This window comes from Chenopodium album, chromosome 23 (genome assembly GCF_948465745.1).
Source record: "Chenopodium album chromosome 23, dcCheAlbu1.1, whole genome shotgun sequence".
In the NCBI taxonomy this organism is placed as follows: Eukaryota; Viridiplantae; Streptophyta; class Magnoliopsida; order Caryophyllales; family Amaranthaceae; genus Chenopodium; species Chenopodium album.
In genome coordinates, this window is record NC_137856.1 from 1,105,208 (window position 1) to 1,133,121 (window position 27,914).

The window sequence follows — 27,914 nt, forward strand, 5'->3', positions numbered from 1 at the left end:
CCGAGTCGGATCCGGATGTAGTCGGAGCTAAGCTCTGGTGAACCGGGTGGGCATCCTAAAAAAAAAAAAAAAGTTAAACTACTCTCGTGCCATTGCATAACCATCCCTTATACTTGATCTGACCCGACTTGACCATGTCTAACAAATAACGAGTATGAAACTGTAAATCACCAAGGTATCGAAAAAGATCAAAAGTATAATAAGAAAATAAAAAATGCCTTATTTAGAATTGAACAAAATTTAATTGCGAATGAATTCTAACCGTTGATATAATCTAGATCTGACGTGTCAACGATCTTCCTCCTATGTTTTCATTTCTTCACCCTCTCTCTGGAGCTTTTCACTTTAACGCTGCACCTCTCTCTCCTCTCCATTGAAGCGTACTCCGAGTTCTCCATTGAAGCGGTTTTCTGAGCTTTCTCTCCTCCATTGATGCAGTTTCTGAGGTTAGATGTTTTTCCCATTTTGATTTAATCATCAAAATATCTATTTCACAATCTAGGGTTTAGTTTCGTACTGTCGTTAACATTTTTTGTCAGTAAAATCAATTTAGGGTTCTTTAAAGGTGGATTATTGGACTTCTGATTGTAATTACTGTAGTTTTGAAGGATTATAACGAGCGATTTTGTTGCTTGAATTTTGGTTTGTGTAAATTTACGTTGAATTATTGAACGAGGAGATTTTTTTTATGTGATTTCGAGTTTAATGTGAAAATTGAGTCAAATTTGGTTGCTAATGTGTCGCATTTTTCGAGCCGAATCGAGTCTACGAGCCGAGCCTTCATGAGTCTATTAGAGACCCTGCCAAGCTTGGGTTTTGAGGGTTGTTAGAGCTCTGAGCTCAAGGCTAAATCTGATTAAGCTCGAGCTGAGTTTACTGCCCGGGCCTTTTTTTCGGAAGGCCAGTGGGTTGGCTTGGATAACGTAGTGTTGCGTGCCCGCCCCTCCTGGCCTGGTTCAGGGACGGGCATGCATGAATGAATTGGCTAGATGGTTGGATGTTTGTTTATTAAAATGAGGGTGTTTTTTCTTGTTGTTATTGTTGATTCAGCTAGAGATTCGCGGTAGTTTTGGCAACTATGGCTTCGAAAGGTCCAAGGTCTAAACTTGATCACGAGTCAAGAGCTCGACGTCAAAAGGTTAGATGATTTTTATTTGTTATTCTCTCTGTTCAGTTTCAAGAGTTTCGGTTAATTTAAGTCTTATGTTGCAATACTTGCACATGCAGATAATCTATTTTAGGTGTTATAAGCAGAACATTGGAGTAATTGTCGTATGTTGGAGCTATAACGGAAAACGTGCTCGAATTATTATTTGATTTTTAAAATCTATAATTTGATGAACATTACACTTACATGTGCAAAATAACCTATATTTGTAGAGTGCAAGTTCAAATTCCACTTGGTGATACTGATCTGTTGGTTGTTGTATGCGTGAAAGTATTACAAATCGTGCTAATAAGATAGGATAGCCTGAGCTAGATACGTACTGATCATAATCCAACTGCTTTCATGCTAACATAGAGGGAACAATACAAGGGAGGTATCTGGGGATTACTTAAAGTTAGTTCCATTACTGGAAATCATTCTGGCTAGCTAAGATGTCTGGAGTTTCTGACTGAATAAAGCTCTTTTATTATTTAGCAAGAGGATACTTAACGTTTACAATATGTTCCGTAGAGGTGCCATGAGCCCATGATATATTGCTCGATAAATATTGTATTTACAACATTCTTCAATAATTCCATGGAGGCGCCATATGATTTTGAAAATTGTTTCACTTAGCATGTGATATTTATTTTAATTTTAATTAGTCTGTCATAGACAGGGCTTAAACAGTTTAACTCCCGCTATATAATAACATAACATAAATAATTTTCTTAAAATGTTACTGCATTGATATGAGTACCATGCTAAAAGGATTTATCAGCTGCGCCTTTCTTTACTAATCAAATCAAGAGTAACATAACTTCAGAATACATTATCCTTGTCTCCCGGAACCATGCTAAATGTCAACTTAACCATGGGTTATGTGTGATTTTGTTGCTTTAGTGTGCCTTGCCATCGGTTATGACTAGTTCCAGGCTCATCAATATATGGTATTACCTTTTATCTTCTGTTATAATATGCTGTACTATCTCTTGCAGGCACTTGAAGCACCTAGAGAACCTCGCCGCCCCAAAACACATTGGGATCATGTTTTGGAGGAGATGATCTGGTTATCAAAGGTCAGCAGCTGTGTTTGTGTGTTGTAATTGCTTTTGTTCTGAAGTGTTCTTCAGGTTTGCAAATTTAGAGATAGTGTGTCAAGCCAGCCCAAATTTAATTATGATTTTTTTTTTTGAAACCATTATGGCAGGACTTTGAAGCAGAGAGGAAATGGAAGTTAGCACAGGCAAAAAAAGTAGCTTTACGTGCAAGCAGAGGCATGCTGGATCCGGTTACGAGAGAAGAAAAGAGAATGAAGGTTTAGCTCATCAACTTTCTATTTAGTTGACAAAAGATTATAGTTCACTTGCACAAGCACGAATGTAAAATTGTTTGAATAGATTTGTTGTTGCATGTTATTAAGTCTACTACCTTATGCCAATTAAGACAATCCTTACTGTTGGCGCATTCTGTTGTACATACCTGTTAACAGTCTAAAATTATCGTCTTTCTCGATTTTCTCTCTTATGCCGGTCATTTTTAATTAAACAGGAAGAAGAGCAGCGAATGAGAAAAGTTGCACTCAATATATCAAAGGATGTCAAAAAATTCTGGACTAAAATTGAGAAGCTGGCAAGTTAAATAATATGTGGAATTGGTATTTTCTCTTAAGATAGCTGCCTTGATGTATGAAGCTCTCTAACTTTACACCTGCTCTGAAAATCACTTATACAGGTGCACTATAAGCATCAGTTAGAGCTTGATTGTAAAAAGAAGGCGGCGCTTGACAAGCAGCTGGAGTATCTCTTAGATCAAACTGAAAGGTGGTCTCGAAATGACCTTTGCATGACCTTTATTGTCTTTTTTGGTCTCCATATGTAAAGATTATATGGTGTTACAGTTGAGCATGTGGAATGATGAGGAATGAACAACTTGGTGGAATTCACAGGTATTCAACTATGCTGGCAGAGAATCTCTTGGGCACGTCAAACACCTGTCCTTCAGGACAGACATCAATTCAGGAGAATACTAGTTACTCTCAGCAGAAAGAGAATGATGAAAAACCAGTGGATGAAGGATCTATGGAATTGCTTGCTGGTAAGTGGCAATGTGGCGTATCTTGTTTTACTTGCAAAGAAGAGATATTTTGCTTGTTTTACTTGCAAAGAAGAGTGCCTTAATATATTGGTGATGATGCATTTTCTTCAGAGGCTAAATCAGATACAGAGATAAAAGTGGATGCTATGGATGCTGATGATGATTATGATGTGTCATCTGAGGATGAAACGGTGAGCTCACAACTCTTCTACTGTTGCCTAATATATGGAAATATGGTATAGTTTTCTTGTTTTCATTCTTTTGGAGATCCTATCATCAAAATTGAATCGATGAGAATCAGTGTGCTGTTATCGATCTTAGTTGGAAATTTAATGTTCTTCAAGAGGGTATCTTTATTAGTAAGAGCCCTTAGAGGTCTTGCCCCTTGTGCACATAATCAGTCGAGTTTATACATTTGGTAGTGAATTTACCTGGATTAGATGTTTTTTATTGCTATTGAATGTTAGATGTGTTCCAAGATGAAATATTGTATGTAGTTTTGAATTGAATGGTAAAACTTAATCTCAAAATTGAGCAGGCTTAGTGGACCAGAAGGAAAAATAAGTTCTTGTATTTCAGTTAGGAAAGTGAGTGTAACTCCAAAACTTTATAGTGAGTTGTTAAGCTGAATTTTGTTCTGTTTAGATTTAAACCTGTGCAATACTTGCTCTTTTCTTCATTAATATGATTAATTATATGCGTGATTAGATCCTTCGGTTTTGTGCTAGCTTTCAAATTGCTTCAGATATTCCTCCTTCCTTTCGGTCTTTTGGGTCTAGGGCTTAATCTAATTCCACAGTGGTGGTCTGATCCAACTTGGCTATTTACTTTAATGATGAATTATGCCCATGTTGAGGGCTTGTCCATTGTACTCATATCTTCAATTTTTTTTAAGCAATGTCTATCTCTTGTTTATGGTCATGTACTTATCTTCCATGATGTGATATAGGAAGATGACGAGCAGACTATTGAGGAAGATGAAGCTCTGATTACTGAGGAAGAGCGATTAGAAGAGTTGGCTGCCCTACAAAATGAAGTAGACTTGCCACTCGAGGAGCTACTCAAACGCTATTCAGTTAGTGAAGGTAATCTACTGTAAAAGTTGTGATGTCTTGTTTGGGCATTCCCATTTTTGTCGTGACTGCATTATTAGAGTGAACTATTGTTGAAGCTATCCTTTGTTTTAGCTGAAGAAAGTAATGCTGAGTTTTTCCTGTTGTAACAGGGAACTGTGATGAGGTTGGCCCTGCTCAGGGTAAGTCAACATCTTGATTGTTCCTTTTAAAAGTATTTATATATAGGCTCCCTTCATTTCTATCACATATTTTTTCCCTCAGTTACCAACTTAATTAATTTCTTTTATTCTGTTTGTTTGTACATCTTCCATGGTGGATTCTTTGCTTAATTTTAGTCAATGGAGAACATTATTCAGAGGGACGTCAAGTTTCTGTTGAAAGCCCTGATGAGGCTGATTCAGGTAAGAGTGTGATCTGTGAACTGACCAAGTTTCTGTTAGTTTTTGGATGTTACTAATTCTCAACACTAGAAAGCTCTTGGAGTTTATGATTAATCTGTAAAGCCTTTCATAATTGGTTTGTGACTTGCTATAGGTGATGAAACTGATACTCTTGCTGTAGCTAAGGTAGATGCTTACTGCTCATCAGAGTTCATTAGTCGTCGTTGTGTAAGTTGTATGTGTTTATATGTTGTTCTTTTGTTATGAAGGTTTAGAGACCTGTTTGATCCAAAATATTTTTTTCCAGGAAAAACGCAATGGCCATGTATCTGAAGTTGAGGTCTGTTCGCCCAAAAATTCACCTGATGTCACAACTACTTCTGATTATGTAGATAGGGAATATAATTCTGATGATGAGCTGGTATGTAGATTCTTTGATGTAGTTGACTTGTATCATCTTTTATTCCTTTGGCTGAGTGAAACTGGCAACTTACATTAGTTGATTTTGTTTTTTGTTCCAATCTTGTTGGTATGAATATTTGCTCAATAAGTCAATATATGTTGTCCGTATTAACAAAATGGGAAACATGTATTCAATTAAGGGACACAGTTACATTAGTATTGTGCTAGTTTTCCAGGAAAGTTGTATATTTTAAAAGTCAAACGATGGAGCTGAAAGGGAGATGGGAGTTTGCAGGCTGGCTGAATTTGCAAGGGATTAGGGGTTAGAGTGCCAACCAATAGGCTTGTGGAAATGGATCAGGAATTATAGGACTGATTTCTCTCCCAGAAATAAATTTACATCAAATTGTGTTTGTCCAGGAAAGCTCATATATGTTTTAATGACTCAGAAGATTGAGCTGAACAATAGACAGAAGTTGCAGGCTGGATATATTAGCAAGGGTTTAGGGGTGGGAGTATTGACCAGTAGGCTTATGGACTGGAGCAGGAAGTACAAGAATCCTCTCCCATAAATAAACAAAAAAAGGGAAAGATTGAAAAAGAGATTGAATGACTGTCTTGTTTAAATTCTGATTTTATTTTGCTTTGAATAATGTGAAAAATATACTATGCCATACAAAAGACCCAGTGTCCAGCAGTCCAGGAGAAGTAGAGTATAAGGAGCTCTGGAATTCTGGATGTACGCAGTCTTTTCCAGTTGCCCCTATGATGTAATAAGTCATGTGAAATGGGGCTTTTGGAGTCTGAAGATAGCTGCATCTTTTGCGCGTCTTCTGATTGACTTTGAGTGTTTGGGTAGTTTTTGTTGGATAAAATAGTGGTTTAGAGCAGATGCTTAATGTTTGTTTGCATATTTTCTGCTGCTTTCTTTTACCTTATTTGCTTGTTTCATGAAGCTTTGCTGACGTGTTCTGCACTGTCCAGGCAGATGACGAGTTTATCATTGCCACTGGAGAAGAGAAGGTATGGCTCTATGTAACATTGCTGATGTGTGACAGTAAGATGTTGTAAGCTGGTCCATGTCTACTTTACATTTGCTTTGTCAATTCGTCATATGCTATTTAGTTTTATGTTGGAATCTTCGCGATTGAACATGATTTATCTTGCACCATCTTCGTATCAACAAAAGTTGTTTACAATTAATATAGAGAATTATATTTCAATGCTCTTTCACTGCTCTCATAATGTACTTCATTTCTAAGTCCCTATTTCAGCCTTTTTTTTTCTTTTTTTTCTCATAAAAAGAATTTTGGCTCTTATTCAGTCTTTTGATTTGCATACATGAAAAACAATCTGGACTGATTCTGGCATGATTGGTTCTAGTCTATCAACAAATGAATGAGTAAATCTTTGGTTGTTATTTTCCTGGTAGAACCTTATAGACAAGTTTTGATTTTTCTTGAAGTTGATGCTTCAACCATAGAGTTTGGTTGCTGTTTCCATGAATTGTGGTAAAAGGTCAGTGACGCAGCATCTTATGAATTATCTAGATTACTGGATCTGTACAGTTTCTCTTTGTTCCCCTAATTTTAAACTTTTTTGATTGTTGGAAGAGAGAATGGAATGGAAAGAGTCTATGTTAGGAAAGAAAAGGGAGTTTGCTTTGAATTAGGGTAGTGAAAAATTTAATTAGTATTTAGTAGCTGAAATTACCAATTTTATGAGGAAATAAACTAAGAGATGAGTTAAGAGCTATAACCATCTATTTGCAACCATTATAATTGCCAAGGATTTGACTACTCCTGCTTACAAAGTTAGAAGTATAGGTAGGCTAGGATGTGCATAACCATAAGATGATGATTAGGGAGGATTTTGTGGTACATTTGAAAAGGAAGAACTTAAAGGTTCTTTAGGTTGTAATCCTCCTTGCCAATGTCCTTTATTTGAGCCTTTTGTATAGCCAAATCAAGGTATTAGGTTCTGGGTGATGTTGATGTTTCTTGATTTGTACCTAATTACTTCTAGATAGACAGATAGTTCAAGGGCATGAGTTTTCTAAGCTGTTAACCTTCCTTCTGTAAATGGGTGACACCCTGCTGGTATGTTTTGGATATATCTCCTTTATATGATTAGAGAGGTTATAATGGAATGAAGATATATCTGCTGCTGTGTGCTTTTTGGTTAATGTTTGATTGGGGGTGGAGGAGTTGATAACTTGTTGGAGAAATTCACTTCTATCTTTTCCTTTGGAGACTAGAGAAGAAAAAAAGGGGGTGGGGTACAGCCGGCAGAGGGAGGACAGGTGTGTTTTTTTTATTAGAGGGGGTGGGGTACAGCCGGCAGAGGGAGAAGGAGGTGTGTGTGATTTTTTATTCAAGAGGGGAGGAATCGACTTGCTTCAATTTTAATTCGTAAAATGCAGTGGTTCTTTTTATCTTAGATTACTGTTCGTAAGTTTGATGGGAGTTATGGAATTCTCTCTTAATGAAGTTGTTATTACTGTTTATATATGGGTATCAGCTGTATATGGGTTTAGTGTTATTCAAATAGGATTACCCTGTCCTTTTGTGATCTGTGACTATGCTTATTGATCTAGTCTTAAGCTTTTTGGATCGACTTAAATGGCTTCTCATCTAGTTTTATGAGGAGGCTTGTCTACGTATGGCAGGAGTAAAGGACTGCTATATAAGTGGAGTAGTGTGGTGCAATAGAGAAAAATGGATGTGCTATAATTTATCCAATAACTCACTTATATTAAAGCCACTGCCCACTGCCTTAAATAACATCTGGTGATGAACAATATCATTTAATCATCTATGTAGCATAGTGTTCATGTATTGTTATGGTTCTTCTTACTGGTAGCCTTGAAACAACAAATTGACAAATATTATTGTAATGATATGCAATGCATTTACATAGGAAATGGCGGACTCATTGAAAAATTTAGGGAGTTACATTTAAAGGGGTAAATGTTCCTAGCGTAGTTACTAGGGAACAAGTATTCTTTCTGGTGGATTTGGAGTTGATCATATTTATCCATTCTAAGTATTTTCCCATTTATAATGTCCAGTGAAGCTTATCATAGATTCACATGTCCTCTCTGGATGTGGTAATTGGATAGTAGGGGGAGAGAGGAATGAGATAGGTAGACAGATCTGACATCCTCTCACCTGTAGGTTCTCCAGCTGCCACCACTCTAAAGTATGCAGATCACCTTCATAACATTCTTCAAGCTATCATTGCTTATTGTCCGTGGTGTTTGCCTGCATCACTGACCTCTTATTTTATGCCTGAAATAGATCTGAGTGACTAGATCTAATAGAAGCCCTATTTTAAAGTGAGGGAAAGGAAGAGGAAGTGAGGTATTTACCACTTACCAGTGTCTTAGAGACAATGAGCCTTATGTTGGTGTTGGAAAATGACCTGAGATATTAAGATGATGTTATCTATGGTTGAAATTGTGGCAAGGAGGGGATGGTAAGGAGATACTTGGGTTTTGGGTGGGGGGGGGGGGGGGGGGGGGAAGAAGGGTGTTAGAATACTTGGAAAATATTGATTATCCTTACATGTGGAGGAGTAGATTACTTGTTCATTTGTTCAATTTATTACCCTCAATTGGTCAATCCACCCTTAAATATTTCCAGAATCGTTACTCTTTGATTATTGTTGCTCCTCTATTTCTTGGTTAAGGTACCCCTTTAGTCTCTGACATAGCTTGTCTATTTTATATGAAGGGTTTTATTTTATTTATCTATTTATTTTTGTAATTCAGTTGTGATGTCTTATGACATATCCCTCAAAATATCACTTCCATATCTATGCTCTTGTCCTGTTTGCCGTGGGTTGAAAATAACCCAAGATATTATGCAATTCTTACTGCTTCTACTTGGCTATAATACTGATTTGTATTGCTAGGATGATGAGACAACCTTGGTCGAGGAGGAGGAGTTGGCAAAAGCAGAGCTTAAAACATCTGAAGATGAGGTATGCACCATTGAATGCAAGCTTAGATTTTTTTTGTAATTGTTGTCTATTTAGGAAGCTTTTGTATATTAATTTTTTCTTGGTGTGTGTTGGTGTTGGGCAGATTGCATTATTGCAGAAAGAAAGCGAGATTTCCTTGGAAGAATTGCTTGCAAGATATAAAATGGTTGGTTTCATATCCTATATGCTTTTCACACTCCAATGGCATGGTAAACATGTTATATTTATCTTTGAATCATTGTGCTTCGTCTATCAGGATTCGTCCGAGGCTGGCTCTGCTGATGGTGAATCAGATTATTGTTCTGCTCACTCTGACATAGAGAGTCATCCAGCTGAGGAAGTGTCTGACAAGGAAGCCCAAGATATATCTGTAGCTGCAGATGACTCTGGGGAGATTAAATCAATTTCACCTGTCCCTGATGAAGAAGCTGTTGCTGGTTCTGTGATGAATTCTGAAGAGGAGAGTCAAAGAGAAGCTAGGATTGCTGATGCTGCCGCTGCTGCCAGGTCTGCACAACCAACAGGAAATACTTTCTCCACGACTAGTGTTCGGACAAAGTTCCCCTTTCTTATTAAATACCCTCTTCGTGAGTATCAGCATATTGGGCTTGACTGGCTTGTTACCATGTATGAGAAAAGACTTAATGGTATTCTTGCTGATGAGATGGGTCTAGGAAAGACAATTATGACTATTGCATTGCTTGCCCACCTGGCTTGTGAGAAGGGAATATGGGGGCCTCATCTCATTGTGGTGCCAACCAGTGTCATGCTTAACTGGGAAACTGAGTTTATGAAGTGGTGCCCTGCATTTAAGATCTTAACTTACTTTGGGAGTGCAAAAGAGCGCAAATATAAGAGGCAAGGTTGGATGAAACCCAACTCTTTCCATGTGTGCATCACTACTTACAGACTTGTTATCCAAGATTCAAAAATTTTCAAACGAAAGAAGTGGAAGTATTTAATTTTAGACGAGGCTCATTTGATAAAGAATTGGAAATCTCAGCGTTGGCAAACTCTCTTAAACTTCAATTCAAAGCGACGCATCTTGTTGACGGGTACACCATTGCAGAATGATCTAATGGAGTTGTGGTCTTTAATGCATTTTTTGATGCCCCATATCTTTCAATCTCACCAGGAATTTAAGGACTGGTTTTGCAATCCTATATCAGGCATGGTGGAAGGACAAGAAAAGGTGAACAAAGAAGTGATTGATCGCCTTCATAATGTCTTGCGACCATTTATTCTGCGTCGTTTGAAAAGAGATGTTGAAAAACAGCTCCCTATGAAACATGAGCATGTCATATACTGCAGACTCTCGAAGAGGCAGAGGAATTTGTATGAGGATTTCATTGCTAGTTCAGAAACCCAAAGCACTCTGGCTAGTGCCAACTTCATTGGTATGCTAAATGTTATAATGCAGCTACGTAAAGTTTGCAATCATCCTGACTTATTTGAGGGTCGCTCTATCACAAGTTCTTTTGACATGGAGGGGATTGAGATGCAATTGAGCTCAAGTGTTTGCTCAATGCTTTCACCTGGTCTATTTTCTTCCACAAATCTTTCTGGCTTGGGGCTCTTATTTACACATCTAGATTTCAGAATGACATCTTGGGAGTTTGATGAAGTTCAATCTATTGCTACTCCTCCTAGTTTGATTGAGCATCGTGTTTGTCATAGTAATCTAGAAATTGTTAGGCCTAGATTTAAATACAGGAAGAAAGGTTGTGGGACTAACATTTTTGAAAAGATTCAAAAGGAAATTCTTAATGTGAGATTAAAAGAAGCGGAACAGCGGGCTGCTGCCATTGCATGGTGGAATTCATTAAGGTGTGAGAAGAAGCCTGTATACTCAACAACTCTACGCGAGCTTTTGACAATTAAGCATCCTGTTTACGACATACAATGCCGCAAGGCAAACCCTGTGTCTCATGACTATTCGTCAAAGCTTGCAGACATTGTTTTGTCACCTGTGGAGCGATTTCAGAAGATGATAGATCAGGTTGAATCTTTTATGTTTGTTATTCCAGCTGCACGAGCTCCACCACCTGTTTGTTGGTGCAATAAATCTGAGACATCTGTTTTTATTGATCCAAGCTACAAGGAAAAATGCTCTCAAAAATTGCTGCCCCTTTTGACTCCAATACGTCCAGCTCTTGTTCGAAGGCAGTTGTATTTCCCTGACAGGCGTTTGATACAATTTGATTGTGGAAAGCTCCAGCAGCTTGCTACTTTGCTGAGGAGATTGAAAACAGAGGGTCATAGAGCATTAATCTTCACTCAAATGACAAAAATGCTTGATATTTTGGAAGCTTTTATAAATTTGTATGGATATACTTACATGCGTTTGGATGGATCAACTCAACCGGAGGAGAGGCAAACATTGATGCAGAGATTTAATACAAATCCTAAAATATTTTTGTTTATTTTGTCAACACGCAGTGGAGGTGTCGGAATAAATCTTGTTGGAGCAGATACGGTGATATTTTACGACAGTGACTGGAACCCTGCTATGGATCAACAAGCTCAAGATCGTTGTCATCGCATTGGACAGACACGTGAAGTCAACATCTACCGTTTAATAAGCGAGAGCACCATTGAGGAAAACATCTTAAAGAAAGCAAATCAGAAACGAGCTCTTGATAACCTAGTAATACAAAGCGGTGGCTACAATACTGAGTTTTTCAAGAAGCTTGACCCAATGGAGTTGTTCTCAGGTCACAGAATAGCTCCCATTAAAGGAATAGGAAAAGAGAATAATTCAGATAATGGTGCTGAGGTTCCTGTTTCTAGTGCTGATATAGAGGCTGCTTTGAAAAATGCTGAAGATGAGGCAGATTACATGGCACTGAAGAAGGTTGAAGAGGAAGAGGCTGTAGATAATCAGGAATTTACTGAGGAAGCAATTGGGAAGTTGGAAGATGAGGACCTGGGAAATGAGGATGTTATTAAATCTGATGAAGCTGCAGACCAGAATGCATTGGTCACTGTTTCGAATGTAGAGGACATTGCTGTTGCAAATGGGAATGATTTGGGTGGAGAGAAGGCTCTCACGTTAGCATGCAATGAAGATGATGTTGACATGATTGCTGATGTCAAACAGATGGCAGCTGCAGCTGCAGCTGCTGGACAAGAAGTTTTATCCTTTGAAAATCAATTACGTCCTATTGATAGGTATGCAATGCGTTTCCTGGAGGTTTGGAATCCCATAATAAACAAGGATGCAATAAATTATCAAGTTCAGTTGGAGGAAAAGGAGTGGGAGCTGGAGCGTATCGAGAAGTTAAAGGAGGATATGGAAGCAGAGCTTGATGACGACGATGAGCCTCTTGTGTATGAGAGTAAGTTTTTCCAAATCATAATGAATTTAAAGCAGTTTTCTGCTCTTTGCCATCATATTTTTTCCAATGATTCCTGCATTATTCTTTAGGGGTAATAGGATTTGCTGAGCTTGGTTACTAATAAGGATCTGAGGAGTGCACTGATTCTCTCACATTTTATTCCTTTGTTTAGTTATGCACTACATTAAATAATGTTATACTAGTCGCAAAATAATGTAAAATTATATTAGTACCCCGATTGTCTTTTAATCCCAACGTGAGGGATGCACAAGAGAGGAGAGGATTCATGGGGAGAGAGATAGTGAGAATCTTTGTCCAATAAAGTTGCAGTAATTTTACAAATTACAAAAAAGATTTACGTTGCAATTAAAAAGGAACCGAGGAAGATCTTTGATAAGACAAATAAAGTAGGGACATTATTTGAATGTTTCCATGGTGCCCATCTCCCCCAAAAAAGAATCAAGATGGCATTCAATTATTATTATTCATTTTTAGTCTTTGTTTCCCATGGTTTAGAAAGAGGCTGAATGGTTTTGAAAAGGAACTAGGACATAGACCAATAAATATTAAGGCAAGGATTTTCTTTCTTACCTCATACACTAAAAGCTGAAAATATAATATGATTGCTGGCCTTCGCTTGTTAATTTTTTCAGATCAAATCATGGATCTGTATACTTCTGTGATTTATTGTGTGATAGGCCCTATAATGGCTTGAAGTGCATGTGTTACATCTGGTAGTTTACATAGTCTATGAGCAGGTAATACCAACTTTGATATAAGCTCCAGCTTTCATTTAAAACTCTTATTTGAACTCCTTTTTATCAGAATGGGACGCTGAATTTGCTACCCAAGCTTATCACCAGCAAGTTGAGGCTTTAGCTCAACATCAGGTCGGTGCTCAACTTTATATTAGAAACAAAGCAGCTGAAGGGTCTTAAAGTTATTTGCTTGTAATATTTTGTTCTGTTGCTGATTTAACATTATATCTTTACTGTAGTTGATGGAAGAACTAGAAAGCAAAGCCAAGGAGAAGGAAAATGGGGAGGAAGTGAATGGTGATTTCATCAAGTAAGAGAGCACTCTGATGTTTACCTGTCTTTCCTTAAATGCAAAACTTTCAATCAAGCAGTGAAAATCATGAATTACTTTATCTATTTACTTTGGTTATAATCCTGTTTTGTCAAAATACTTTCAATGCAGGAATGAAGCATCTGGTGGTGGTAAATCTAAGCCAAAGAAAAAGAAACCAAAGAAAGCAAAGTTCAAATCTCTGAAAAAGCACTCTTTGTCCTCCGCATCCAAAGCTCTTAAAGAGGATGACGTAGTAGAACATCTGTCATCAGATTATGAAGATTATTCTCACGAAGCAGTTGATTGTGCAGATGTATGCCCAACTTTTATCATGTTAAAAAAGAAACGAAAAAAGAACGAAACTGCTGCTGCTGAAGAAGAGACATCCTCAAAGATCAAGCCCAAAAAGGCCAAGAAGACTGCTCTTGTACCCACATTGCCATCGATGGAACCAAATTTGTTAAGCATGTTCAATGAAGAATCAAGAGATTCAAAATCATGTGAGGATTCTACTCTTGATTTAGAGCTGAAGCCTGCTAGCAGGGGTAAAATGGGAGGGAGAATTTCAATTACAACTATGCCAATGAAGAGGATATATACTATAAAGCCCGAAAAGTTGAAGAAAAAGGGGAACTTGTGGTCAAGTGACTGTTTCCCTTCACCTGATTCCTGGTTGCCACAAGAGGATGCAGTGTTATGTGCTCTTGTACATGAGTATGGCCCAAATTGGAGCTTGGTTAGTGATACTCTCTATGGAATGACAGCTGGTGGTTTTTACAGGGGACGATTTCGACATCCGACTTTGTGTTGTGAAAGATTTAGGGAACTTGTCCAAAAATATGTTTATGGTGTCGCAGATTCTCTCAATAATGAAAAATCAAGCACTGCTGGACCTTCAAAGGGGTTACTGAGAGTTACTGAGGTAAGAGTTTCTTACAAGAATTTGTATCAAATCCCCCCTTCCTTCCCTAGCAAAAACACACACACATCCACTCTCCAGTTTGCTCAATCATATTTCTACAAGCTCTGGGGCTAGCTTACTTGTGGACTTTTTAAAACGAGTGCAAAAATCTATTCTTATATTAAATGTCCTTTTTTCAATGTTTTGATTTATGATCCATGGACTACAATATTATGTAGAATTTCTGACTTGTGGAAGTTGGGGATGCATCTATTTCAGCTTTCCATTTAGATATTTTAGACTGCTGGATCATAATTCATGTGGTTCATGTAAAAAGATACTTGTGGAAAAATAATGTTCAATTTTGGTGTTTCAAGATTTCTATATGTTTGGTGTGTATGTTAAGATGTGATTTGGGGTGACTTCCATGCTATTTGTGACTTTATACTTAAGCCTGGGTCAGTTATTTTCAAAATTCAATATGTCTTATCCTCATCTTATCCTGGTCTTCTGAAATTTGTGGTGTTTTCCTTCAAATATCATGATTGTTTGATGTTATCATATTTCCCTATCCTGTTCTTGCCCTTTGACCTGCCCGGGGAGGGAGAGGGTGGGGGGAGGGGGGTTTTCTTTTGAATTGTGACCTTGGACAGGACTAGAAAACCTAAGTAATGAAAATGAAAATTCTCAAAGGGATGGTGACTTGGTGAGTAGTTAGTGGAGTGGACATTGGACTCGTTCACATTTAACATTAGTATATAGCAATTAAATTTGAACTGGATGACAAAGCTTATATGTAATGAGTAATAATTGATGCACTATTAGTCCAAGCAAGGTTCCTATCCTGCACAGCTAGTGTAGCAGTGAAGTGGTGGCTGCCTCAATGATACTATTATGAGTACTTATTCCTTGATAACCTTTCTAAAGCCTTCTTTAGATTGAAAAGTTGGAAAAACTATTTATGTTCCCTCCATCCATTTTAAGTGCCACATCCCTCATCGGTATATATATATACCAGTTTAAGTTCCACAATTACATATTTGGAAATTGGATATGTTGACACATCGGTTGAATATGTTGTCTAAATTCAACAGTTAGCTTAATTACTTTGTGTTATGGGCATATGGGGTGTGTGGTTCTTATCTGCTTAAATCTTTAGTGAATATAGAGTAATGCCTTGTGGGGAGGATTCTAATCTTCATTGGAGCAGGAAGCACCCTGAGTTGAGTCAATATATAATTATGCAGAGCTTCATGTCCGCGGGTTGGACATTATTGATACTTGTGTGTTTAGCTTTAAGCTTAAGCTTTAGCTTTGAGATCCTGATGCAGGAGTGAATTCAGCTTTAGAGTTTAGTCTCTCGATTAGCTATTCAGAATCAGTTATGAGTTTGTGTCTGATAAATCACTTAAAACTCATTCACCATATATCAGATTCTAAGTTTTTAAATTCAATTCTGAGAACACACCCAATGTAGTGTAGGTGTGTAGCTTAAGCTTTGAGATCCTGACTCCAGAGTGAATTCAGCTATGGAGGTAAGTCTCTCTATTAGAGATTCAGAATTCGTTATGAATTTGTGCCCCTAATAAATCACTTAGCCGCCTTACACCATTATAACAAATTCTAGCCTAACTTTGAATTTAGAACACATCTAGAGTTTAAGCAACCTGTCAAATATTTTTAACATACCATCTTTTTCTAAAGAAACTGTTTTTCTGTAAAGCTACACTATTGTAATTCCTCTCGTTGAGTATTGGATGTACCAACTACAGAGCCCTTTTTAAGTCCACTTTGAAATTTGCGACTAATGGACTAAAAGTGAGAGCAGTCCATCAATTGAGTGTTTCTTATTACTTCCCTTGGCAGTTTTGTCAAGATCTATATTAGCAAAGTAAAATAGGATTGCTAGAAGGCAGAAGAAGAGATCTCCAGCTACTGACTCTAATAAGAAAATTAGATTCACCATAAAAGTAGGGACAACCTCGGCTCCTGTAGTCACAACTTCCTTTCCTAAAGATCGAAAGAGTAAGAGCTAATCTTTTTATCTAACCTTACATGGGGCTACCTGTGAACAAGGAAGAAGATTTTACAGCCAACTAAGGCATTCAGAGTATACTGGGGATTGACTTTCCCTTCCTAAAATATGTTATGATTCTTACGAACCTTTGCATTTTGTTGCAACTGCTCAGATTATATTTTGTGGCAGGATCACATTCGGGTCCTGCTAGATGCTGCTATGGAACAACCAGATTCCGAGTTACTTCTTCAAAGGCATTTCACTGCTCTGCTCACTTCAGTATGGAGGATGACATCCTCACGTGATCAGCAAAGAAGCCGTTCAAATGCCCATAACAGCCTGTATCCAAGTCCAAGCATAAGGTTGTTTGGTACATCTGTCAATCCAAATGCTCAAAATTCAACCAAAGGGATATCTAAGAAAAAGTTTGATTTGGGTCAGTGTGGAAAACTTATACATGGAGCACTGCTTGATGTGGAGAGTGTGGGCTGGAATGACAAAACCTCCCAGTCCAGCCAGATGGAAGAGGACCCACCCACTATTGAGAAATTGGATGTCACAGTGGAGTTCAGAAGAGAGAGAGCTGAGATTAGTGACTCCAATGTTGGTTTTCCATCTGTGGTACCATTGTCAATACCTGGCTTGGATCCATTACCACCTGTTAAATCACCTTCAAAGGAAAATCAACTTAGGTCAACTCAACATCTGGCTGAGAGTCGTTTCAGGTATGTGTTCTATTCCATGGAATTGGTTGCTGAAAGCAGTAGGTTTGTGGCCTCCTTGGCAACCTCCTAGTTGAGTTAAGAAACATATTAAACATTGTAAAACGACTCGTTTCTGTAGCATCTTCTTCATACTGAATGCATTTTCTTAAAACTTGAATAGATGAGGAAACCAAGCATTAGAATGTTTAACTATAGTTCTTGGTGCTTTGTTATTACTAATTTCTGGATCCCAAGTGGTGGTCCTTTAAGCGGGAACTCATGGACTCATTTTGGTGATGTCAGAAAAGATATATTTTTCAGGCCACAACACTTGTATTCTGATACATAATTCATTGAATATTTGTTTTTGCAGGGCCTCTTCAAGTGCATGTCTTCATGGTTTATTTGGTTGGGCATCCTCTGCTTTTCCAATAATTGAATCTCGTAACCGCTCGTCACTAAAATCATCTTCATCGGGGAAGCACAAGCTGGCTTCTGCTGAAACCAGTAGACCTTCCAAATCAAAGGTCAGAAAAGTTGCAGAAGCTGCTGAGGCTCATATCCCGTTTGCAGAACCATTGCTCCAGTTATTGCCCACCATACCTAACCCTCCAAGTACCATTTCTGGTTCAAATCCTTTCGGAATCTCAGATAGTTCTTTAGAGGATCATTCAATTGACCCTCCTTACATTGCAGAAGAAATTCCTTCATGTACAGAGAATGTTGAGATAATACCCCATTGCTATAATCCCTGCTTCATTTCAGGTCTTGAAGATTGTTCGTTGACTGATTTTACGGATATTGGGTAAATTAGGAACCAACTTTGGTATATGTTGAATTTGGGTTAGTTTTTAGCTAAGCTTGGCAATTGAGCCCCCAGCATGAAGAATTACCATGCTGGTTCTCTGGCAGTTTTGCGACCAACTGATTGTGCGTTCGGGTGCACTATTGAACTGCACAGTTCTTGCCCTCTCATGCTTGTGGTAGCTGCATTTTCCTCAGTTACTCAGGATAACACAAGGGCCTAAAGGCTAGCTTCCGGAGAGTCGTGGTGCACACATACAAATTTAGAAGGCCACTGAATATGCAAAGTACAAGAGCTTTGTGTTGGTGACACATTTTTCCTGATGTTGAGGCTTAGGTATGCAAACTAGCTTAGCGGCGGCATTCTTTGGAGAGTACAACTTCCAGAGTACACCATTTTGTAAAGTAGTTAGGCATCAGTAGTCCTGATGAATAGACGTAGCTGTTGTATATATAATATACTAATTTGATTCTAGTGTGTAATCAATGGTCTCTTGGACTCAAAATGCGTAATACCTCCTTTTTTCCTAATTTAATTAATTAATTATTTAATCATTCATCGTCCCTTCTTAATCACCCAAGTAGCATATGTTCCTTCTGCAATGCTAATTAGCCTTCTTAATCACCCAAGTAGCATATGTTCCTTCTGCAATGCTAATTAGCAACTTAGCACATACGATGATACGAAGTATACTACTATGTAGTATTTTGTAGCATTGTGGCACTTTGATTTTCTCCAAATGTTTAATGTATGTACTATTTCGAAAGTGTTGCGTCAAATGAGAACGACTATTAATTAAGTACTAAAATATGTGTACACAAGGGCTATGATAGTCTTGGACTCTTGGATGAACCTTTAACTTCGTCATCTAATTATTTCTAATTTATTCCCGTACTCTTAAGAACTTGATCTCTTCAATTTATTTAAGATATAATTATTTATTCTTAATAAAAATATATCAGATTAGATATATCCAGATCATACCAAAACTTTTAGTTATCATAGAAATGTATTATGTGAGAGTGAAGGACACCTCAAGTGGTAAGAGGCTAAGAGCTTCCTTCCCGATTTCAGGGGTTCTGAGATCGGTTCTCATCATCGCCCTTGAGGCTCTCTAAACACCCAAAAAAAAAAAAAAAAAATAAATAAAAAAATGTGTTATGCCAGAGTTAGTTATTTTGTTAGCAGTTGAGTTATTAGAAATAACAGAATCTGTTATTCTAGTTGTCTATGAATAAAGAGTTTGTACATCAAACTATAATTCATTCATCGAATTATAATTCAACTGCTAACAAAATGACTAACTCAACTCAACTGTTAATTCATTCATGGAAAAACAAAAAACTCCTTTATCTCTCTCTCTCTTCTCTCTCTCTCTTCTCTCTCTAAATCTCTCTTCTCTGTCCTATACAATACTGTTGTTTGAAGCAGTACTCCTGCATTATTGATATCAAAGCAAAACATTAATAATTCATCGAATTTGAGTTCAATCTTGCATATAAACTGTTTGATTAAATGCTTGAGTGAACCCAGTTCTTGAATTAGAATTTTGTTTGTACAATCTTGAACTTTGGCGCCAATTTCTAATTGGAGGAAAGATATGGATCAGCTGATTAAGTCTCTGGATAATCGGATGAATGCCCAGGAAGTTTGGAATGCAGAAATTTCCAAGAAGATGGATGATAAATTTGGAAAAATTGATGAGAAATTTGATGAATTGATCAAATTGTTGCAGACCATGAACAGTGCTGAAAGGCAGAATCCAAGTCCATCTTCTCCATCCAAGAGTTCAAGCAAATCACAACCATCATCCTTTTTTGACAGGAATAATGTGAGCAGACCTTTAGGTATGATTTCTAAAACTGAATTTCCTAAGTTTGATGGTAGTAACTAGTAATGCATCCATTTGGGTTAACAAGTGTTTCAAGTATTTCTGTTTTTGTAAGATTTCTGTTGAATAATGGGTTGATTTAGCTTCATTGAATATGATTGACAAAGCTGAAACATGGGTTATGAATTACTTGTCTGCTAGGAGAACTTTGGTGGTTAACTGGAATGGTTTTGTCACTGATCTTAAGGCTAGATTTAAAGAAAATAATTGGAATGTTGTTGAACTGACTTGAATAGTTTAGTAAGTTACAACAGGATGGTTCATTGGAAGATTACATAGATAATTTTGATAGTGCAAGATCTATGTTGATGGGTAGTCATGTGTTGCCTGATACAGTATGTTCTTGATAGCTTTATAAGTGGTCTTAAACCTTCTGTGAAACCATTTGTAAAAGCATTCAAGCCTGCAACTATTTCTCAAGCAGTTGAGTTTGCTAGATTGCAAGAAGAGTCGTTGAGTCGAGGGACAAGTCTGTTTTGAAGGGGGAAAGTGTGATGTAGATGCCAAGTGTAATGTTGAGTTAGTCATTCTGTTAGCAGTTGAGTTGTTAGAAATAACAGAATGTGTTATTCTAGTTGTCTTTAAATCAAACTATGATTCAGTCAAGAAATAACAATAATTCCTTTCTCTCTCTATCTTCTTTCTCTAATTCTCTTCTCTGTTCTATCCTGTTCCATGCAGTAAAGTTTAGTTCCTGCATTAAATCTTTCCGTTGTTATATTTGTTTTTTGTAGATATGGATTGGGATAATCTAGACAAGAAAGTTGTTCAAGTTATTACTCGAATTCCTGAGTATGGCATACCAGTGGATAAATTTGCTAGTACAGGATCCATTATATATAATGATGGTGAGCACACATTAATCCTAACTTGCGGGCATAATATAAAAGATTTTTTTGCTGTTCCAAATGTCACTTTTGTCATCAATTTTGGCAATAATGAGAGAACTCCGGCCAGTGTTGTGACGAGGATGGAGGATGTTAAAAAAGAAGTGAGTATCTTACATTGTAATTGCGGTCAAAATAGAGAGTATTTAGAATTTTTAGACGGTTGTGAGGTGGGTCAAATGCTTGCTATGAGTTCTCATGCGTACGGTTATACTAGGATCCTCCATACAGTGGGGAGGATTGCTTCTATTGAGCTTGCTGGTAGCATATTTGATTTGTCTATAAAAAACATCATTGAGTGTGATGTTGAAGGGGGTAGGGGTTCGTCCGGTGCTGCTTTAGTTAGTGGAGGAGGAAAATTAGTTGGCATATATTTCGGTGCGACTTTGGTTCCGTGTGTAAAATCAAAGAGTCAAAGGGTTGATACAACTGAATCAGATGGAGCGTTGTATCAATCAACTGATGACAAAGGTCACAGAGAGGTGTAGAAAGGAGAGGAGGAAGCACTGATTCTCATTAATTCAAGGAGTGCAGCAGAGCAGCTTACATTATATATACAGAGGTGCTCAACGGTAACAGAGTGCTAAAAAACAAAAAAAGGAATAATCAAAAAGGACAGCCCACCATTCTAAATGGCAGGCTGGAACAACACGCACAACAAGACAAAAGGTGAAAAAGCAGAATAAAGGAAATAGGTAGGAAGCTTCCTCTCATCACTCCCCCTCAAGCTTGGTGTGGTTGATCAATAACACCAAGTTTGTTCAGCAAATACTGGTGTTGTTGCACTGGCAGGATTTTCGTCAAAATGTTAGCAATCTGTTCTGAGCTGCAAACATATGCTGGTTTCACAGACCCGTCTTGAACTCTTTCTCTCACAAAGTGCTGATCAATTTCAACATGCTTGGTCTTCTCATGCAGTACTGGATTTGCAGCTATAGATATAGCAGCTTTGTTATCACATCTCAAGACAGTTGGCCCAATGTTTTTGATCCCTAAGTCCTTGAGTAGAGAATTCAACCAGGTCACTTCACAAATTGTAAGAGCCATTGCCCTATACTCTGCTTCAGCTGAGGATCTAGCTACCAAAGATTGCTTCTTAGCCTTCCAAGACACTGGTGAACTTCCCAAGAGTATACAATACCCTGTAGTAGATTTTCTGGTGACAGGACAACCTGCCCAGTCACTGTCACAATATGCTGTGAGAATTGCTGCTGTCTCACTTGCCAACAAAATGCCTTTATCAGGAGAATTCAAGAGATATCTCAGAACTCTCTTTGCTGCTTGTAAGTGCACTGTAGTTGGAGCTTGCATGAACTGAGCTAAGACTTGAACAGAGAAGCTTATGTCAGGTCTTGTGATTGTAAGATACAGCAACTTACCCACCAATCTTTGATAGATTTCAGCATCAGGTAAAGGATCTCCCAAGTCAGGTGTGAGCTTGATGTGAGTGTCCATGGGAACCTTCACTGGTCTTGCCTTTTCCATTCCAAATTCTCTGATTACATCCAAGGCATATTTCTTCTGTGATATGAATATCCCTGAGTGAGAGTGTTCAATTTCCAAACCCAAGAAATATCTCAAATTTCCAAGATCTTTCATTTTAAATTTCTTGGAAAGAAGAACTTTCAAATTGTCTATTTCCTGCTGATTGTTTCCTGCAATCAGTAGATCATCCACATAAACGAGCACAGCAACAAATTTACTGCCTGATTGTCTGGTGAAGAGAGAGTAATCAGCCCTGGACTGAGTATAACCAAAAGATTTCAGAGCTTCAGTCAATTTGGCAAACCATTGCCTAGGTGCTTGTTTGAGTCCATACAAGGACTTCTTCAGCTTTAAGACTTGATTTGCTGGAAACTCTTCTTGATTTGGATTAATAGGCAGTCCTGGTCCCACATATCCTTTTGGAATCTTCATGTACACATTCTCACTCAAGTCTCCATGAAGAAATGCATTCTTCACATCCATCTGGGTTGTAATCCAACTTTTCATGGCTGCTACAGCAAGTAATGACCTTACAGTAGTCATCTTTGCAACTGGAGCAAAGGTTTGATCAAAATCAATCCCTGGTCTTTGTCTGCATCCCAAAATCACCAATCTAGCTTTCTTTCTTTCCACAGTTCCATCTGGATTCAGTTTGGTCTTGAAAATCCACTTGCTTCCTATGGCTTTCTTACCCATGGGCAATGTGGTGTGTTCCCAAGTTTCATTTGCTTCTAGAGCCATCAGTTCCTCATTCATAGCAGATATCCAAGTTGAGTCATTTTTTGCTTCATTGAATGAGATAGGATCAACTTCCTTGGTTACACTTGCCAGAAAGCACCAGAACTCTGAGGTTATACCAACATTATTCTCCCTAGCCACACACACTGGTTCAAGTTCAGCATTAAATGCTATTTTCTTGTAATCCTTCATCCAAAAAGGTTCCTGTCTTGGTCTGGTGGATTTTCTGATCTCAGGCTGCTGAGTGTGCTGCTCTTCATGTTCAGTCCTGTGTTCTGAAGATAATTCAGGCAAGTCAGCCACTGGTGTACCAGGTGCAGCATTAGTTTCTTGAGTGACATCATCAGATAGACAGATAGGTGACAGATCTTCATATTGCAAAGGTGAGGGTGTTTGTGGTGTATCTGTAGGAACAGGTTGAAGAATGCTTTTGAGAGTGGCATTGTTGTAGGGAAAGATATGCTCATGAAATTTTACATCCCTTGAGATAAATCTCTTTTGATTGAAAAGGTTCATGAGAACAAACCCTTTGGTATTGGGTGGATATCCTAGAAAGATACATGGCACACCCCTAGGATTGAGTTTATCAGTTTTCAGTGTGGGATTGTATGCAAACACTAAGCATCCAAACACTCTCATTTCATCATAGGCTGGGGGTTTTTTATGGAGTTTTTGGAAAGGAGTTTGGTTGGCTAATATAGGTGTAGGAAGTCTGTTGATTATGTAGGCAGCTACAAGAACACAGTCACCCCAAAAAGCCAAGGGTAGTCCAGATTGGAATCTAATTGCCCTGGTAATTTCAAGCAAATGTTTATGCTTTCTTTCTGCTCTTCCATTTTGTTGAGGTCTCTCAACACATGAGGTTTGATGCACAATCCCATATGTTGCAAATAAAGGTTTTGCCTTAGTATCATCCAACTCAAGAGCATTGTCTGACCTAACTATCTTCACCTTCCTTCCAAACTGAGTTTTTGCATAATTCACAAAAGTTTCCAGAATATTCAAAGCCTGAGATTTTTCTTGCAGCAAATATATCCATGTGTATCTACTGTAATCATCTACTACAGTCAGAAAAAACCTGAATTTTCCCTTAAAGCTCACTTTATAGGGACCCCATATGTCAATGTGAATAACCTCAAATGGGAATTTTGCTACAGATTTGCTCAACTGGAAGGGTTGTTTAACAAATCTAGCCATGGGACATGTAATACAAGTGCAATCATATGATCCAACTTGATTAGCCAAGGCTGGAATCAGTCTCAGCTTAGGTGTGGGAGCATGGCCAAGCCTATTGTGCCATAGAGTGAATGATTCTACACTGGTTTGATTTTTACCAGTAGTAGCTTTACCCCCAAAGGCTGTACACAAAGCATTCAGGTTCACAGTTTCAGCAGATTGGTCTATGAGGTAATACAACCCATTATGAAGTTTACCCAGACCCACTATCTTTTGATCACCATTACTCCTTATCACACAAAAACCAGAATGAAATGTCACATTACAATCATTATCTCTACTTAGCTTATTCACAGAGAGAAGATTGTGTCTGAATGTGGGAACTCCCAAGACACCTTTTAGCAACAAACCATCAGCAAGATTTATATCACCAATATGGGATATTTTGGACACAGCACCATTTGGCAAATTGATACTAGGAATATTATCAACCAAAACAGAATTTTTCATAGTATCAATCCTATAGGTCATATGGTCAGATGCTCCCGAGTCAATAATCCAGACATTTTTATCAATAGAAGCATTACAACAAGTCACCATACCACCAAATATATGTTCCAACTCATCATCATTATCAATCACAGCAGAAGATGAGTTAGCAGTCATACCAGAAAATTTCTTTAGAAATTGATCGAATTGAGCAGCTGAGAAAGTTACAAAGCCAGCATCTGAGGAGCTTTCGGAGTCCACTTGTCCCATAGCAGCAACCTTGTTTTCTGTTTTAGGTTTGCCCTTCGTTTGTTGTTGTCTTCTGGATTTTGGATGCCACCTTGGGTATCCTACCACCTCAAAGCATTTTTTGGCGTAGTGACCTTTCCCACCACACACATTACAGATTAACTCAGAGGTTTTGCTAAACATTGCTGCAGTTTCTACCTCTGGTTTGACAGATTTAAGCACTTCTCTCTGTGATTCCTCTTGTTGTATGGCCGAGCAGGCCGTTTCAACAGTCGGAAGAGGTACCATGAGCAGAAGTTGGCTTCTCTGAGGTCCATAGTCTTCATCAAGCCCGTTCAGGAACTGGAACAGGCGACTCTCCTCCTGCTGCCTCTCCATAGCACGCAAGAAGGCTGTAATATCAGTACCCGTCGTGGTTATAGTTGGCAGAGCACTCATCGCTTCCAGTTCTTGCCAGAGACTACGCATATTGGTGTAATACTCATGTACAGGAGCTCCACCCTGCTTCAATCCATACAGATCTCTGCTGATCTTGTATTTACGCGACCCATCTGTAAGCGAAAATTGCTTCTCAAGGTGTGACCAGATCATCCTTGCTGTACTTAAGAAAAGTATCGAGCTTTTGATGGAGTCAGACACCGAAGCATGAATCCACCCTATGACGGTGGAATTGCAGGTATCCCACAATTCCGCCTTAACAGAGTCATCTGTTGGGCGACTTACACTTCCTGTCACAAAACCGAGTTTGCGCTTCGAGGATAGGGCAATTTCCATCGATCTTTTCCAGGTCCGATAATTGCCAGATCCAGTGAGCTTGGATATAGCAATGGTATGAGTACCATCAGAGGGATGAAGATAGAGTGGATTTGTGAAGTCCAAAGAAACATTAGAACTTGCTTCTCCGGCCATTTTGGATATTAGGGAAGAAGGTTCTGCAGATCTAGGTCAAATCAAAAAACAATTTGGGGATTTTAATCGAAAATTTGCAAACAACTCTTCTTCGAATACAGTGCGGCTTCCTACAGTCTACAGCTCTCAGAATCGAGTTACAGGCAACCTGGCTCTGATACCATGATGACAAAGGTCACAGAGAGGTGTAGAAAGGAGAGGAGGAAGCACTGATTCTCATTAATTCAAGGAGTGCAGCAGAGCAGCTTACATTATATATACAGAGGTGCTCAACGGTAACAGAGTGCTAAAAAACAAAAAAAGGAATAATCAAAAAGGACAGCCCACCATTCTAAATGGCAGGCTGGAACAACACGCACAACAAGACAAAAGGTGAAAAAGCAGAATAAAGGAAATAGGTAGGAAGCTTCCTCTCATCATCAACCCATGGCATGCGCCTTGGGATCCCAGTTGGAGTAGTATACGATGTGGTTCAACAGTTACATGCGAGCTATGGGTTGGTGCAATTTGAGCGGGTCAAGGCATCGAATGTGCATAATTTCTTGAAAGAAATTGTTAAAGAAAAATTTATTGCTTCTCCTCCTCCTTCCTCCACTTCGTCTGAAGAACAGGATAATTCATACACAGCAATGTGCTGTCTACTTTCAGGTATTCATGAACTAAACTCTCTTAAGTTATTTTCACCAGTAAGTTTTCCTAGCCTATATGAACTGATATTTTTACACATTTTATTAAAGGAAACAATGAGAGTGACAAGATTTGTAATCCAAATCTTCAAGGTATTCATGGACGATCACAGATGCTATATGAAGGATACACTGATTATCCCTTTTCTAAGGTTGAGTAATTTTATTGTTTTTTTTTTTTCTTTCTGCATTGCACTAATTTAGCTAGTTATTGCTCTTTTTTGGTGTTTTTGCCAATTTATCTCATCTTCATGTGCATTTGGTCGATTCTATTTCATGGTTAAGGTTGAGAATTGTGTATCTTATAAATTTTTTAACTGTATGATCAGTACTACTATGAGGTACTTGTAGTTGTTGAGTGATGTATGGAAGAATTGCATTAAGTGCATCTTTTTATCTTATTTTTAGAAGATGCAATTTTATTTTATTTTTCTTTTTGGAGGTGTCTTCAGAGTTTGAGAATTAAACATCTCAGTTTTTTGCTTTTCTAAAATTTTCTTCGATTTTGGTCATGACAAAATTATTTTGTGTTTCCCTTTTCAGAGCTTGGATGATTTAAATCCAATGCAATCTCTTAATTCAGTGAGGGAAGTACTGATGAAGGGTCTTCAAAGCAGCCTTCGGAATGATGCATCTGATGCAGCAATTGGAATGCATCAAAAGGTATAATTTGGATTTAAGAAAATGATCTTCACTTTCAAATCCATAAGATATAATCTCATGAAGTTGTGATTTGTCTTTCTATAACAGTCACCCTTGCAGTGGCATCTTTATGATGAGATTGGCCTTGGAGATTAGTCTTTTCTTATTGAAAGCAGGTATCTTTTCTGTCTAAGCTAGTTTGACAATTTTGTTGGTTCTCACTGTATTACAACTGCAACCCTTTTGTCTAAGCTCATTTGTCTTTATTTATTTTTTTTTTTTTTAACAATAATAAAAGTCATCTTGGAAGGATAATTATAAGGAAAAGATAATAAGAGTATCTTATTAAGATCTTATTGTTTGGAGGAAGATCAAATTCGGCTTTAATTGTAATTAACTTCCATTCTTCTCGTCTTTAGAACTTAAGTAGGACGTAATTGTAATTAACTCAATTCGTAGCTCTTTGGAGGAAGATCAAATTCGGCTTTAATAATTTTGTGAACCTGCTTCTGTAAGATATTTGTCTTCAATTGTTTACACTTGTAATGTCATTATGACTTTATTGCTTTAGCAGGTTTTATTGAACAAGATATGAAAATTGAACATTCATATCAATACTAATATACTAAAGTAATCCCCAACCCTATCCCCAAAGTACACATGTCGCGTTTGCATTAAAAAATTTCCTGCCAAAAAGCTTTTTTTTTTCCTCCTTTTTGTTCATGAAAATTAATAACATAGCTGATTTAAAAAAAAAAAAATGCAACCTAAAAAATAGAGCCAGCTATAACAACTTAAATAAATAAAATATTTTTTTGTATATTTTCTTGAATCTTTAAG

At 37.8% G+C, this 27,914-nt stretch overlaps 2 protein-coding genes across 4 annotated transcripts; both read left to right on the forward strand.

The window, feature by feature from the left end:
* Positions 1–299: 299 nt before the first annotated feature.
* On the forward strand, positions 300–18,476 carry LOC145606811 (protein PHOTOPERIOD-INDEPENDENT EARLY FLOWERING 1-like). Of its 3 annotated transcripts, none has more exons than XM_081662641.1 (22): positions 300–446; positions 1,051–1,138; positions 2,146–2,226; positions 2,358–2,465; positions 2,699–2,779; positions 2,882–2,970; positions 3,096–3,244; positions 3,356–3,435; positions 4,194–4,329; positions 4,470–4,499; positions 4,656–4,721; positions 4,855–4,928; positions 5,008–5,121; positions 6,087–6,125; positions 9,018–9,086; positions 9,190–9,252; positions 9,343–12,424; positions 13,250–13,314; positions 13,422–13,492; positions 13,625–14,417; positions 16,603–17,138; positions 17,491–18,476. In XM_081662641.1, exons 2-22 carry the CDS (start codon positions 1,079–1,081, stop codon positions 17,924–17,926), a joined length of 6,222 nt encoding a protein of 2,073 aa, XP_081518767.1. In that variant the 5' UTR covers positions 300–446; positions 1,051–1,078; the 3' UTR covers positions 17,927–18,476. The 3 variants fall into 3 exon arrangements, with proteins under 3 accessions (XP_081518767.1, XP_081518768.1, XP_081518769.1); XM_081662642.1 differs by having other exon boundaries at positions 4,855–4,886; XM_081662643.1 differs by lacking the exons at positions 300–446; positions 1,051–1,138; positions 2,146–2,226; positions 2,358–2,465 and having other exon boundaries at positions 2,735–2,779; positions 3,048–3,244.
* A 7,671-nt stretch (positions 18,477–26,147) lies between these two features.
* On the forward strand, positions 26,148–27,914 carry LOC145609630 (uncharacterized). The gene is made up of 4 exons (XM_081665080.1): positions 26,148–26,394; positions 26,484–26,584; positions 26,976–27,095; positions 27,183–27,914. The coding sequence occupies exons 1-4, from the start codon at positions 26,178–26,180 to the stop codon at positions 27,228–27,230; spliced, it is 486 nt and encodes a 161-aa protein (XP_081521206.1). The 5' UTR covers positions 26,148–26,177; the 3' UTR covers positions 27,231–27,914.